The sequence below is a fragment of the Meleagris gallopavo genome, chromosome 6 (genome assembly GCF_000146605.3).
Source record: "Meleagris gallopavo isolate NT-WF06-2002-E0010 breed Aviagen turkey brand Nicholas breeding stock chromosome 6, Turkey_5.1, whole genome shotgun sequence".
Lineage (NCBI taxonomy): Eukaryota > Metazoa > Chordata > Aves > Galliformes > Phasianidae > Meleagris > Meleagris gallopavo.
The window spans coordinates 40,983,121-40,997,676 of NC_015016.2; the positions used below are offsets into that span (position 1 = coordinate 40,983,121).

Below are 14,556 nucleotides of genomic sequence, written 5' to 3' on the forward strand. Positions count from 1 at the left end.
TTCTTTTCTGGACATAGTAAGAGAAATCTCTTGCAGAGTACACTCTTTTCCAGACTTAGACTTGTTTGCTCAACTGTGGATAAGAAAACTACATATGATGTTTATCTACTTATTTATTGGATGCCGTTGAGGGCTTTTGTATTCTGTATGTGGAACAATGATAAACATGAAGAAGCCACTTATGCACAAAAAACCATTTCTGCTTATTTGCTCACATATTAATGCTGACAAGCCCCAAATTCTAGTACCAGCACTTTGAAAGATATTTTTCCTACAAAGCACTAGTGAGCAACACGCTGTTTTGTCAAACAGGAATTCCATTCAGCCAGTATATATGGGCTTACCAAACCTGTTTTATTTCTGCCAGCCTTTGTCAGTTTTTGTTGTGACTGAGCTTACATATCATTCAATCCTCACAGGTATTGCAAGAAGCATTTAATCGTTGTGTGGCAGTCTTGACTCATTCTAGTAAGCCAGATGATATGTCTGTACAGGTAGGTTGTAGCAACTTGAATTTGTATCAGTCTTCTGAGAAACTGTGTGTACATATATATTTTAAAAAAGATGAATTTGTAAACGTACCTTTACCTTTCAATTGGTGCCAGTGAAGTATTTCTTTTTATAGGTGTGTGGATATATTAGTAAATGCTACAGTGTGGCAGCTCAGTTTGAGGAATGCAGAGAGAAAATTACAGAAATGCCTAACATCATTAAGGACCTCTGTAGATTACTGTATTATGGCAAGGTAAGAGCCCTTGTCCTTTTCCTAAATGAATACTTAGCTATTAAATATTTAAGGCAATCTTCTCATTTTAAGGCAAACATGAGCACAGTAGAAAAGACGTATGTAAGATCCCAGTTTATTTTTATGGGATACAGAACTCTAGTGCCTTGTTTTGGATTTTTCTATCTGTATCAGTTTAATGACTGTATTTTAAATCTACTGTCAAGGTTTCACATACTTTTGACTGATAACTGATGTGCTAGAGTTAGATCTTGTATAAACACTCTTAAATCAGCATAATTTCTGGGAACAACCTTCAAGAAGGTAGCTCTTAGAACTTGAATTTTGTTTTAAGTGCAGAGTTTATATTGAATTGAGAACGGCAAGCTCATCTCCAGCTTCTCATACTAAGTGAAAATGTGAAAGCTTGAATGAAACTACATAGTATTTGACTATAGGTGTTCCTGCACAGCACATGTATTGCCAAAAAACACTTGCCTGGGAATCTATGCTACCTTCAATTGTTATTGCCCTAGCTCATCCACACTCATTTCTAGTCTTAAGAAACAACTATTCTAAGACTCTTCCTTGAAGAATGTTGTCTAATTAGGTGTATTTGTTGGCTACCAAACACTGGACTTCAACTGCATATATTTTGCCGTCTCCGTCTAAGTGCTGATTAACAAGTTTTGACTCTTTGGTAAGGCAGCCAGTCAGCTTTTGTTTGTTACAAGTACTTAAGTGAATTTTTTTCCTTTCAGAACATACCACGAGTAGCTTCATTGGGAGTAGAGTGTGTTAGCTCCTTTGCTTTAGATTATTGGCTACAAACACACTTGTTCCAAGCAGGAGTTCTCTGGTACCTACTGGGTTACCTCTTCAACTATGACTATACACTAGAGGAGAGCGGTATTCAGAAAAGTGAAGATTCTAATCACCAGGTAATGTTAAAAAGGTGCAGGATTTCAGACACCATGGGTAGTTGTTTGCCATCTTTTACTAATAAAATAAGTGTACTCAAATATTTTTTTAGCATCAGTGAATTGCAAGAACAAATGTTAAAACTAAAGAACAATGATTTCTAGTAGACTTCACACAGCGGAGGATTTTTATGTACGGTTAATAGTAAAAAGGTAAATTTGTGCTAGGAGAAGGAAAAACAACAACTCTGGAGTCTCAGCTAGTGATTCCATGAACACATCTAAGGTACCACTTCAGAGCTGCACTGTTACTTTGGCCTATGGCCTATAAGTGGCTCACAGTCCATTTTCTTTAACTAGTGACCCTTTAAGTTGGGCACTTCTTCCTCAGCTAATAACTCTTGTAGCACTGTTGGAAAAGGCATATACTGTTACTTGACAGCTGCTAGCAGGAACTGTTTGCTGATCAAAAGCCATCTAACGTAACAGTTTCCGTAGCTTTTGGCTCATTTCAGTGACCCAGTTTTTTTCTACTCATGTGTAACTACATCTATTGAGCCAGTAACAGTATTAGTGTCAGTGCATCATCAGTGATGCAGGTAAGTAGAGAACATGAGTTTTGTTCACCTTGGTGTGACAGTGTTGGATGAATCTTTCTAGTTATTGTGCTACTTTTCCAGCTAGTTCTTGTCTTAAAGCTGCTTTTATATTTCTTAGGAGGTAGCAAATAGCCTTGCCAAGCTCAGTCTGCAAGCCTTGAGTCGACTTGGAGGGTATCTCTCTGAAGAACAAGCTACACCTGAAAACCCAGCAATCAGAAAAAGCTTGGCTGGGATGCTGACACCCTATATTGCAAGGAAACTTGCTGTGGTCAGTGCTACTGAGGTAAGCATCTGTTGGCCAAAACTTTCTCTAGGGAGTTATGGAAGAAGTAGTCACTAGTAACATTCTTAAAGCACAGGGGTTCTCTTACACCAACTGATACAGAGAACAGCAATGTAATTTTTCTCTGCAGTTGGAGTAATGGCAACAACAAAAACCTGTTTTAGCCTCAGGCTCAATGGTCAGAATCAAAAGCCTGTAGAATAAGATCTGCAGGACAAACATGGAAGGAAAGAAGCAGAGTTAAGCGTTGGTAGTTTAAGGACTATAATGTTAGGGACCGGTGTCTAAACTTTTAAATGAAAGTGCTGAGGAAGTCATCTATGTAATGTTGCAATTAATTGCTACCCACTGTCAAAACAAGGAAAATCTGAAGTGCAGCTTGAAGAAGAATAAAGAGAAATTAGAATATAGACTGTCCTGTACCAAATAACTAACGTTTTTTATTCCTGGTATTTGGAAAGCTTGACACTTTAAACCTGCTTATGAAACTCACATTAAATAAACTTGTATCGTGAAACATGGAGATTAAAACTTAGTTTTGGTTATGCAGAGTAGACGTAGTAAATCTTGTATATTCCTTGTCTCATAGACCCTGAAGATGCTTAACAGTAACACAGAGAATCCCTACTTGATCTGGAACAACGGGACAAGAGCTGAATTACTTGAGTTCTTGGAATCTCAACAAGAAAGCATGATTAAGAGAGTAAGATGTTCCATATTTCAAAAATGGATAAATAAATTAAAGATGAATAGTAATGGGATTTAAAATTATGTTGTGTTTTGGTACATCTGCTTATAATACAGTGGCATAGGTGAGCAGAAAACTTTGATGGATATCTGTTTTAAGTGCTACCTATTTCATTGCCCAGGTTATTGCTTTATGCTTTCTACGTGGTTATTTTCTTTCTGAGTTTGACCTGCTTGTCTCTTTGCTTAAAGGGTGAATGTGACAAGAGCTATGGATCTGATTTTGTCTTCGGTGACCATGCAAAAGAGCTTATTGTGGGAGAAATTTTTGTTAGAGTCTACAATGAGGTTCCTACCTTCCAACTAGAGGTGAGATCTGACTGGAATCTTTTCATTAAACCCCAAACTGTTATTGGAATGTTAATTTATTTATCTGGTGGTACAAATGAATGGAAAAAATGATTTTATGGAAGTTATGTCCAACAGAGTGAGTGTTTTCTGGGATGTTTCTGTTGGAGCAGGATAAACTAACAAGAATGAGTTTGTCATAAAGATGTGCTGCTATGGATGGTTTAATACCTTTCTTCTACAAGCTTGTACTGCAGACACTCAGATCAATACCAGGAGGTGGTGATTCTGCCAATTGGCTTTGCTTCCTGTCTATACTTACAAAAAGCTATACACCTTAAGCAATTGAAGTAGCTTTCTAAGGGTGTGTTAATATGTTATTAGAATTACCATGGGTCAAATGCTATAGCCACAATAGTGGAAAAATGCTTCTTGTCTGGGAAGAGTTGTTAAATGTGGGTAAGCAATTTGGCTGCACGTTTCTGTAGTATGAATACTGTTGCATCACAAAACTGAAAATGTTCTCATCTCTTCAAAGCTTCCTAAAGCGTTTGCTGCAAGCCTCCTGGATTACATAGGTTCACAAGCACAATACCTTCATACGTTAATGGCAATAACACAGACTGGGAAAGTAGAGTCTAATCAACATGGAGATCGGTTACGGAGAGTTGAAATGGCTCTGGAGGCTCTAAGAAATGTGATAAAACACAACCCAGGTAGGCTTAAAAAAACCAAATACTTGCTGACTGGCTTTCTTAAAGACAAACTTAAAATACAGAACTCTAGTCTTAAGCTTCCTTTTAGCTGAAAGATAGCTTTGCCAGCTAGCAGACCTTAATAGTCTTGATAGGCTTACATATAGGCGTCGTTTTGTGGTGGTTTTTTTTTTTCTGGAGAATGCTATCAGTATATGTATTTGTTTTCTGCAAAATTTGAGCCTTGTCTGTCTTCTCTGAAACATTAGCTTTTAACTTTAACTCTGGACTGACATTGCCAGGAGGGCTGAAATAACATTCTGTAATCCTTTGAAGAATCTTTGAGATTTTTAACTTTCTTGCATCAAACAAGCGAAAAAAGAGCCTCCTGGACCTGAGTACTGCATAGCAATGAACACCTGGACATGCCTTACTAAACAGGAAGAGAGAATGCTCTTGAGAGTGGCCAGCAAAGATCTACGAGTACATGTCAAAGGAACTCAGACTGGAGAAGTTTGAGATGCTATGACTGAAGACGTTTTTGGTTCTAACAGCAACTGGAGTTACACTTATGGCTTCTAGTGATAGAGAACCCAGCCTGAGAATAACCTGTATGTTGCAGCTGTAATTGTGAAGGTAGCTGTTACTGTTGCAGACAGCAGGAAACTGAGCTGGCCGGAATCAGACAAGTGTATGTGACGACAAGAAATACTGGTGAACCAGTAATACTTCAAATAAGTGAACTTCCTTATTTGTCTCTAAAAATGCATAGAACTAGGTAATGCAAAAACAGGTGCAGTTTCTTGCCTTAGAGGAAGTATCCTACTCTTTTGAAATACTGTTGACCTGAGACTTTGCGGAGGCTAGACTTAATTCTGCAGTAGTTGCTGTCTTGTAGGAAGTACTGTAATTACTTGACTATATATAAGCATCTGTTCTTTTCCATCTCTTTGCAAGTCAAATGTGGGCTTAGGATGGCCTTCAGTGAATGTTTGGGCAAATGTGAAGTGAATCATTTTTTATCTCTTCCAGGTTCTGAATGTGAATGTATAGGCCATTTTAAGTTGATATTCTCCCTTCTGCGTGTTCATGGAGCTGGCCAGGTGCAGCAGTTGGCTCTGGAGGTAAAAATGAACAAACAAAAGAGCAACAAAAAGTTGCCAACCAATCAGCATGTATCAGCCTGATTATGTTACTGTTAAGAGTAACATCTAAAACATGTCAAGGCCTGGGGTCCAAGCTGTCAGGCAGCTCCTTTGAGGAACAAGTTATAGCTTGTTCCTTATCCCCTTCTTCTCTGACATAAGTCAATTTGGTGTCAGGATTAAAGGCTGTATATTGGTTACTAAGTTGCTGCACCATGCACTGTGTTTTCATAATGATGTCTGAAAAGCTGGAATGTAATCAAGCTTTGCTTTTTCACTTTTACAGGTAGTGAACATAGTAACAAGTAACCAAGAATGTGTGAACAACATTGCTGAAGCGATGGTTCTTGCAAACTTACTGGCACTCCTGCATTCCTTACCTTCGAGTACGTACTGTTATAATTCTTGGAGTCTTGCAAGGCAAAGTGCTTCAATTCAAAACCTAGTTTGAATGGAGCTGACTGTGCTTACTGTTAACTGCAGTGTTAAAATGCTGTTTCAGCAGGGATGATTACTGAAACCGTTTAAGAAAGCTGATCATGACCTTGAATATGTGAGCTGAAGCATCTGAATTTCAGATATTCAGATTGTATTTGAATTGCACATAATTTAATCGACTAATCCCGACCGTTTTCGGGAATTTGGGTAGTAAACATTCAATTAAGTTGCTGTTCAAGAATGTGTGATTGATGTTCCTTACTAGTTCTCTGCTTAGTTAAGAATTTTGCTATATAGTTTATTAATACTTCTTTTCTTGGCAGGTCGGCAGCTTGTCCTTGAAACTTTGTATGCTTTGACATCCAGCACCAAAATAATTAAAGAGGCTATGGCAAAAGGTACAGTAGTAAATTGAAATCCCATTTCTCTGAAACATGACTCAAAATAACAGTGGTCAAATCAGTAAATTTATGCTACCTGTGACTAGAAGAAAGCTCGAATGTTCCCTTATTTCTTTGTACAGGTGCTTTAATCTACTTGCTAGATATGTTCTGCAACTCAACTCATCCACAGGTCCGAGCCCAAACAGCAGAGCTCTTTGCCAAAATGACTGCAGATAAGCTCGTGGGTCCGAAGGTAAGGATGGTAACGGCTCTAGTTAGAACTCTTATCTTGACAGTGCCAACCTCTCTAAAGACTGAACGAAACCAATTCTTCTGCGACTTGAACATTCATGTGAAGAGCAAGCTATTTTTCTCAAAAAATAGTTAACTTTTACTTTCTGAATGGGCTTTTAGTTGCAGTGAATAAAACACTTCTGTTAATAAGCAGTTTGGTTTCCATTTGCAATGATTACAACATTAGATACCTAGACTTCAAACCTTACGCTAGCTAGCACTATTTAAAGTCACAGCGCTGTTCTGTTTTGTAGCCACACTTCCTGGAGTTCTCTACTTGTTCTGTCTGTAAGTATTGTTTTGTTTCAGGTGTTATGTTTTACTAAAGGTCAGTTGTGTTCATCCTTCCTAGGTTAGGATTATGCTGATGAAATTTTTGCCTGGAGTCTTCATGGATGCTATGAGAGACAACCCCGAAGCTGCTGTTCACATCTTTGAGGGAACTCATGAAAATCCAGAGTTGATTTGGAATGACAACTCCAGGGAGAAAGTATCAACAACAGTTCGCGAAATGATGCTTGAGTATGTAAAGACCTGCTGCTTATCTATTTTCTCAGCTGAGGCACTCTTAGTGATACTGAATGGCAACAAAATGTTCTTCCTTCATATGGCAAATGTTAGAAGAAATGAGAGACAGAAAGGGGGATAAGAGGTCCTAGAGAAAGAGCACAAGAGAAACAACAACCATGCTGCACAGAGGCCATATTTCACTCCTGCACTACCTCCAAGGCTTACCAGAGAGTGACATTTGAGGAGTTCTGCTCCATAATAAGGGGAGGATGGAAAACCAAATGCCCACAGGCCAAAACTGATAACAATCTCAGTAATTCCATTGTACTATTTCACCCCATGTGTAAACTCAGATAGTAGTAGCACTGTATCCAGCCTCTGTTTCTGTTTTCAGAGCCTCCTTTGCATGTATGGGAGTGAATAACAATTTCAAAATAGGAGTTAAAGTTTTGACATAGCTGAGAATTACTGGAATCAGGAGCCTAGAAAACATAGGCCTTATGTACTGTCTCTTAGTATGTATGATAAATTGCAGAGTAGAGACTGCTGATCCACCCTGCATACCTGGAGCAGTTCAGCTTTTACCTGCTTCTCAGCTCATTCCAAATGAAATTTGTTATTTTTCCATGGCAAATTCCCTGTCTCTACCAGAGTCACTACAGAAACTATCACAGAGCTCTGTCTGTAAGAAGTAGAATCTTTGCAATCCATATATTAGTGAAACTTGCACTGCCACAAGATTTGGGAGGGGGAGAATGGGATTTAAAAACTACTGGAACTACCTTACAAATGATGGAGGGAGATTGACATGGTATCAAGGAGGAAAGGAAGATGGTGGTGGTGGTATTTGGTTTTTTTTACTGCTCTTTAAAACATACCTTTTTTTTATAGGCACTTTAAACTTCAGAGGGACAACCCTGACACTAACTGGAAGGTAAAAGTGTACTTTTTCTGCTTGCGATCTCCTCAAGGAGACTATAAGACAGCTGATAATACATGGATGTATGTCACTTCTTGTTTATGTGCTTTCTTCTTTCTCAGAGCATCAACAGGAACTCAGTGCTGCAATGACTATTTTAATTTAATTTTCATTACAACTTGTATTTGGAAATCAGACACTTAGCAGTATTTTTGTCAGTAATACTCTGAGTTCTCTAACAGTTCAGCTCATTCTAAGACTTAAATAATTCAGTGACCACGGGGAGTACTAGTACTAGTTTGCTGGAAGAAGTCCTGTGGCTTATTAGGTAGCTGTAGTAAACTACCAGGTGAAAAGTAGTCAATGTTCAGAAACATTAATAACACATTGAATCTCAAAGACAATCCTGTTTTTGCAAATGCTCCTTGCTAACTTAGAACTCCATGTTGTTTGTAACTTAACAGCTGCCTGAAGACTTTGCTGTGGTGTATGGTGAGGCAGATGGTGAACTTTCAGTGGGAGGAGTCTTCTTAAGGATATTTATTGCCCAGCCGGCCTGGGTTTTACGGAAACCAAGAGAATTTCTCATTGCGCTGCTGGAAAAGTTCACTGAACTACTGGAGAAGAATAACCCTCATGTAAGATGAGTGTTTTTCTAACTCTACTCTTTGAGTTTGTCTAGTAGTCTCACACTACTGGTGTTTTAGTATCTGATTAACTTCGATTCTTACACCTTCCTTGAACCATGAATGTTTGTCTGCTCAATGTAGAAGTGCATAGGTATGCTTAAGTGACTTCTGCATATGGGTAATTTTAAAGTCCCTGAAGCCACAGAAGTATCTCATAAATCTTAGAGGCTTATGTTACAGTAATGACAAGACTTAAGGAATTGTTATTCAGTGACTGGCCAACCAAATAAAATAGCACTTGTTTGATGCAGCCTAATAACTTTCACGCCTTCACAATTCTAGTGTCCTTCTGCAACTCCAATTTCCCACTCTGACGGTGTAAATTATATGACCTAAATAAGGTTCCCACCTAAGAATTAGCTTAATGCAGAAGAGCTAATGTTAGGTAGTTTAAATAAGACTGTTTTTCAAGCTAGTAGCTTAATTATATTAACTGAATTTTTAAACACTGTTCAGACAGCTTCTAGCTTATATCTGCAGGGAGACAGCTAAACTGCACACTGTATTAAACAGACATCTTTATTAGGAACACACGATGGCAGTCTGTGGAAGCATGCAAAACGCAGCATGTGTCAGTGCTGTTGAGCACTGCAGAAACTTCCAAAGCATTTAAGAGGCATTACGATGTTGTGATTCTCCTGGACATTTTAGCATGTGCTGCTGTGCATACGTAGGCTGCAGCCAAACATCAGGTTCTCTAGTTAGTGAAAATGGTACTTAATAGTAATTAATATGTAATCTGTGTTCCAGAGATTCAGTGGATGTCTCCTGCTGTTGGAGCTGATTGCATTCTCTTAAACATTTTGCTTTAAGTCTCAGTGCAAAGCCACATGATACAAACACTGGGAATGCAATGTATACTATAAGGTGGAACAATAGAGAAACGTTACATATGTAAGGCTTTGCTGAGTTATATTTTCTGGTTTTGTTTTTTTCCTACAGGGAGAAACCTTAGAAACCATTACCACAGCAACTGTGTGCCTGTTCAGTGCCCAGCCTCAGCTAGCTGATCAAGTCCCTCCCCTCGGTCATCTTCACAAGATAATCCAAGCTATGAACCACAAGAACAATGCCATTCCTAAAAGTGCCATTCGGGTCATGCACATACTGTCTGACAATGAGGTACTGAATCATCTGAGCATTCAGGCAGAAAAGTGTAGTTGGAGTATTTGTATCACTTACCGGTACTTATAGAAGGGTGTTATTCTGACTGTAAATACTGCATGCTGGGTGAACATCTGATGGAGAATTGATAGGATAAAGGAAACATTATTTCTTGTGGAAACTTTAGAGCTGGCTGACTGGATCTGACATAAAGTAAAGTGCTCTGATTTCTTTCTTCATAGCTTTGTGTTCGAGCGATGGCATCACTTGAGACCATTAGCCCTCTCATGAATGGAATGAAAAAGAGACCAGATGTAATTGGTGTGGCTTGTGAAGCACTTAATCGAATGTTTCAGAAGGAACAAAATGACTTAGTAGCCCAAGTAAGTATGTTCTCATTCTGTAGAGATGTGATACTTGGCTATCAAGTCTGCTCATAGGAACAGAAGTACCATTCTGTGTGCTGCAATTGACATGCCCAAAGGACAGGATGTCATCCAGAGAGGCCGAGACAGGCTGGAACAGTGGGCCTAGGAGAACCTGAGGAGGTTCAATGAATCCCAGGGCAAGGTCTCGTACCTGGGTTGTGGCAACCCCCCCACCATCAGTACAGGCTGGGGGATGCAAGGATGGAGCACAGCCCTGCTGGAAAAGACTTTGGAGGTACTGGTAGATGGGAACACGGCCTTTCAGTACTTGAAGGGGGACTGTAAGAAAGAAGGCGACATGCTCTTCAGCAGAGTCTGCTGTGATAGGACAAGGGGAAAATGGTTTCAGACTAAAAGAGGGGAGATCTAGACTGGATCTAAGGAAGACATTTTTGATAGTAAAGTGGTCAGGCACTGGCACAAGTTGCCCAGAGAGGTGGTGGGTGCCCCATCACTGGAGAAATTCAAGATCAGGCTGGATGGGGCTCTGAGCACCTGATGGGTGCACCTGTAGGTGTCTCTGTTCACAGCAGGGGAGTTGGACTGGATTACCTCTAAGGGTCCCTTCCAACTCAAATGATTCTATGATTCAACTTGGTGTCTAGGAGACCTTCCAAAAGCCACCTAATTAATGTGCTTTTCATGTTGGAAAAAAGTCAGGAATCCAAAATGCAGATCTGGTCAAAGGTGTTGCCCAAGTATTGAAGCTTCTTGTATTACGGTAGTGTTCTCTTTTGTCTGCTGAGAAAGCATAACATGGAAACAGAGGGTAATTCAATGGAACTTGCACCTACGCAGAGCAGGATTGTTGGTTAGTATTTTTGGTTTTGTTTATCTGTATTTGGGAGGCTCAGGAAAAACTGACTAGCTAAATAAATGCTTTGTAATAGCTGTTGTTACTTCTGGTTCACGCAAAAAGTAATACAACAATGTAAAACATGGAACAGCTGGAGCTTCCTAGTCCATATTAAGGTGACTCGTTTGTGGATGTTTGCAGGCTTTGAAAGCAGATTTGGTCCCTTATCTTCTAAAACTACTTGAAGGTATTGGTCTTGAGAACCTGGAAAGCCCATCTGCAACAAAAGCTCAGATTGTTAAAGCTCTGAAATCCATGTCTCGCAGCCTACAGTATGGAGAGCAGGTATGTACTGAAAAGCATTGAGCTGAGTTGTCTGTGTATGGAACATCCAACTCTGAACATCCCTTGTTTAAGATTAAGTTGTTATGGCGCTCATGAGCATCATTCCACCTAAAACATTACTAAGACATAACTACAAAATCATTTGTTAGATTTGTTAGAGCTTGTCAGTCTTGGTTTCTTGTGGAGGAGGCACCGATTCAATGCACAGAGAAAAGCACTGGGTAAAAACACAAATTCTAAGTGCAAGAAGTATTCTATAAACTGCCTGTTGCTTTACTGACATGTCTTCAGAACTGTTGTTAGAAATTGAATTGATATTTTTGTTGCTGTCTTGATGAATGCTTCTGTAGACAACTGCAGCAGTTATGAATGTAAATGTAAATTGGTTCAAATCCTTTTCTCAAGCCCTTGTTGAATTAGCTTTTCAAAGCTAAGGCCTACTTGTAGGAAAGACTTGTCCTTATCTTGCTATAGTATGGCAAAAGTCCTTTTCTCCTTATGCTATGGATGCATGGCAAACAAATACTTGCAGTGTTGCTTTTCCTCATTGCCTGACAGCGGGATGAGGGAGAAAGTCAAGGAACTAAATGAGGTTTTTTTATGAGCTATTAAATAAATATTTACCCACACAGTTCAAATGGAAAAAAAAAAACAAATTGCTGCTGTCTCCTTGTAAATGTGTGATTCTGTATTCCAGCGTGTGCTATTTGTAATCCCTTCAGAAAGTTTCAGTTCTAGAAAATAAGTTTGTTCCCATAGAATGTTGTGTCACTCACTGCCCTAATATCTTCAAATACTACAGGTAAATGAAATTCTGTCTCGTTCTTCTGTGTGGAGTGCCTTCAAAGATCAGAAACATGACTTGTTCATTTCTGAGACTCAAACAGCAGGATACCTCACAGGTGAACAACCCCTTCCTATTTTTGGTCCTGAATCATACTGAACTGTTAACTCAGTTGTCAGACTTAACTCTGGAGGTGGTGCTTATCCTCAGTATCTCGTGCCATCACTTGCCTGAACACTGAATGCTGTATAAATATCTGAAGTTTCTAAAAACATTTTTAGTGAGTTCATTTTCTTCTGATAGAGAATGTATTTCTTTGGATAGCCTTTCCTCTACCTACTTTTAAAATAATCAGAAATGTAATCTGGGCACCAACAAGTCTTGCAGGTTACACTAGTGACAGATTTAATCAGATCTAATGAACGAGGGCAACTTCTCACTCCTTTTCAGGATCAGTCTATTTTGGTTTTAGAGCAGATTGTTTTCTGAAGTTGGTGTTGGGGTATCAAGAATAAAACTCCTCAAAATTGAAATAAGACTTTGAAAGGCAATGATACTTCAAGTAGCTGAATGATATTAATTTTGCCTTGTGAATTATGCTGCGTAGTGTAAGGTGTGTGGTCATAGCACAGAACAGTTTGAATGCCAGCAGCCTTGAGCTTGAAACCATGTTTCTTGGTGGGAATGGCCTCATGCCTGCGTATGGAGGTTGCAGCACAAATGAACACAGCTGAGGTGTGCTCTAGCTGAGTCCCCTGTTGGTACCATCAGGACTGGAGCTGTGCCCCATGATGCCACTAGTCTCACTAATGGTGTGGAAGAGCACTCACACCTTTCTTGTGATACACAAAGCAGACAGTGTGAACTTCTTGCTGGTAATGGCATGGCAGTTTAGCCTCCCAGTTATGGGCTTAGTCTTTGGTAACAGGTCACTGTGAAGGCATCCAATGCTGCATGGAACTTTCTCATTTAATTTAATATAGGAATCTTAATTTAAATTTTTGATTAAGAACACAAATGAAATAAGGACGTATAAATCAGATAGGTGTATAGACAGAAAAATTTCTTGTGAGGTACTGGCATGTATTTTGAGGAAAATGAAGTGAGAACTTGTAAAATCTAGAACTGGAGATTATAGAAGCAGATACTTATGTGCCAATAACTCTTATGCCATTTCACAAAAGAATACTTTAGCTCTGAACAAGAGTTCACTGATTCTTGCAGAAATTTACTGTATATTGCATCACTACTATTTAATGCCACTTTGACAAAGAATAACTGAATGCTTCATGTGGTTGGTGCTGAATTCTGTGGTATTTCTTAAATACTGTGAATTAAAAATGTGAAGTAAAGCCTGGCTGAAGCTCCTACCAGAAATTGTCAGGCTTCAGACTGGGGGCAGTGTGGCTCTCTAAACTGTGCTGCATTTAGATTGCTTAATGTTTAACTGCTTGCAAATACAGAACGAAGATGCTGTACAAATGCAAACCACAGATGGAAACCAAACTACAGGCTTTATTTTTGACCTGCTTCACCTTGTATTCTGCCTTTGCTTCAAATTGCTTTGCTATTTGCACTTCCCTTGAAACTTCCCTTGCTTATTTCTCTTCCCTCAGGTGTCTCTTCTCCTTCCCTTCTAACTGGCAGCAGTCCCCTTCACCTGAGAAGTGGGCTTTAGATCTGCTCTGCCAGGCAGCTTGCTAACTTCTGTGTAGCTCTCTAAAGCAGGTAGATACCATCTTGCAAAATGCATGCTGCATTTGCTGCGTTCCAAGTAACAGATGCATGCCACAGAATTAACACGTGTGTTCCCAGACTGCATAAACACTGACAAACCTGCCTTCTCTCTGCACACAGCAGTAGGCAACTGAAAACTGCAGGTGCTGATTCCTGCTGGTATTATGAACTGAACTCCTGAAGTATGGAAAATAATAAGTAATGGAAAAGCTTGAGGGACAGGAGCACTGGTGGAACTGTTGCACTGGGCTGTTTATGAGTGGGTCTGGCTCTGTCTGCAGGTGCCACTGAGGTGCTGCAGAGTCCCTTTCCAAAGGCAGGGATCACCTTAGCAGTGGTGCTGCTTGCTTCGTTCTCCTGCTTTTGCAGCAGCAGCGTAAGACTGTTTTGTGTTGAGATAAACCATGCTCTGGTCTTCTGGCTCCTTGTTGCAGTGTGGGAAGGGAGGGTGGGGAATGAAGGGAGGAAATAGAGGAGAAATCAGAGAGGATGATTTATGGGGAGAGCAAAGGAGCAAGCAGAACTTACTGTGTCAAAGATCTGCATTGTATGCTGGTGGTCTGATAGCAGGTCAGTCACTTACTGATGAAAAAACACATTGAGATTTGGCAGTTTTCTACAGTTGTTAATCTGATAAGAATCACTGTTAAAACACCTCATGTTGCAGCACAAGTTTTCACTGTATGTTATGTTTCCTTATGACTAAGTGTTAACTGTGAGCTTTT

At 39.6% G+C, this 14,556-nt stretch overlaps 1 protein-coding gene across 2 annotated transcripts in view; it reads left to right on the top strand.

Moving 5' to 3' along the window:
• DNAJC13 (DnaJ heat shock protein family (Hsp40) member C13) overlaps window positions 1-14,556 on the top strand; it is a 52,649-nt gene that overhangs the window by 36,552 nt on the left and 1,541 nt on the right. For both annotated transcript variants that reach the window (XM_019616558.2, XM_031553962.1), the window contains 18 exons: window positions 420-494; window positions 626-745; window positions 1,486-1,665; window positions 2,362-2,529; window positions 3,119-3,232; window positions 3,469-3,585; window positions 4,103-4,280; window positions 5,292-5,383; window positions 5,691-5,790; window positions 6,166-6,240; window positions 6,366-6,478; window positions 6,872-7,041; window positions 7,921-7,963; window positions 8,413-8,586; window positions 9,580-9,759; window positions 9,984-10,124; window positions 11,167-11,310; window positions 12,113-12,212. In XM_019616558.2, coding sequence (XP_019472103.1) covers window positions 420-494; window positions 626-745; window positions 1,486-1,665; window positions 2,362-2,529; window positions 3,119-3,232; window positions 3,469-3,585; window positions 4,103-4,280; window positions 5,292-5,383; window positions 5,691-5,790; window positions 6,166-6,240; window positions 6,366-6,478; window positions 6,872-7,041; window positions 7,921-7,963; window positions 8,413-8,586; window positions 9,580-9,759; window positions 9,984-10,124; window positions 11,167-11,310; window positions 12,113-12,212 — 2,284 coding nt within the window. The remainder of the gene's footprint in view (window positions 1-419; window positions 495-625; window positions 746-1,485; window positions 1,666-2,361; window positions 2,530-3,118; window positions 3,233-3,468; window positions 3,586-4,102; window positions 4,281-5,291; window positions 5,384-5,690; window positions 5,791-6,165; window positions 6,241-6,365; window positions 6,479-6,871; window positions 7,042-7,920; window positions 7,964-8,412; window positions 8,587-9,579; window positions 9,760-9,983; window positions 10,125-11,166; window positions 11,311-12,112; window positions 12,213-14,556) is intronic.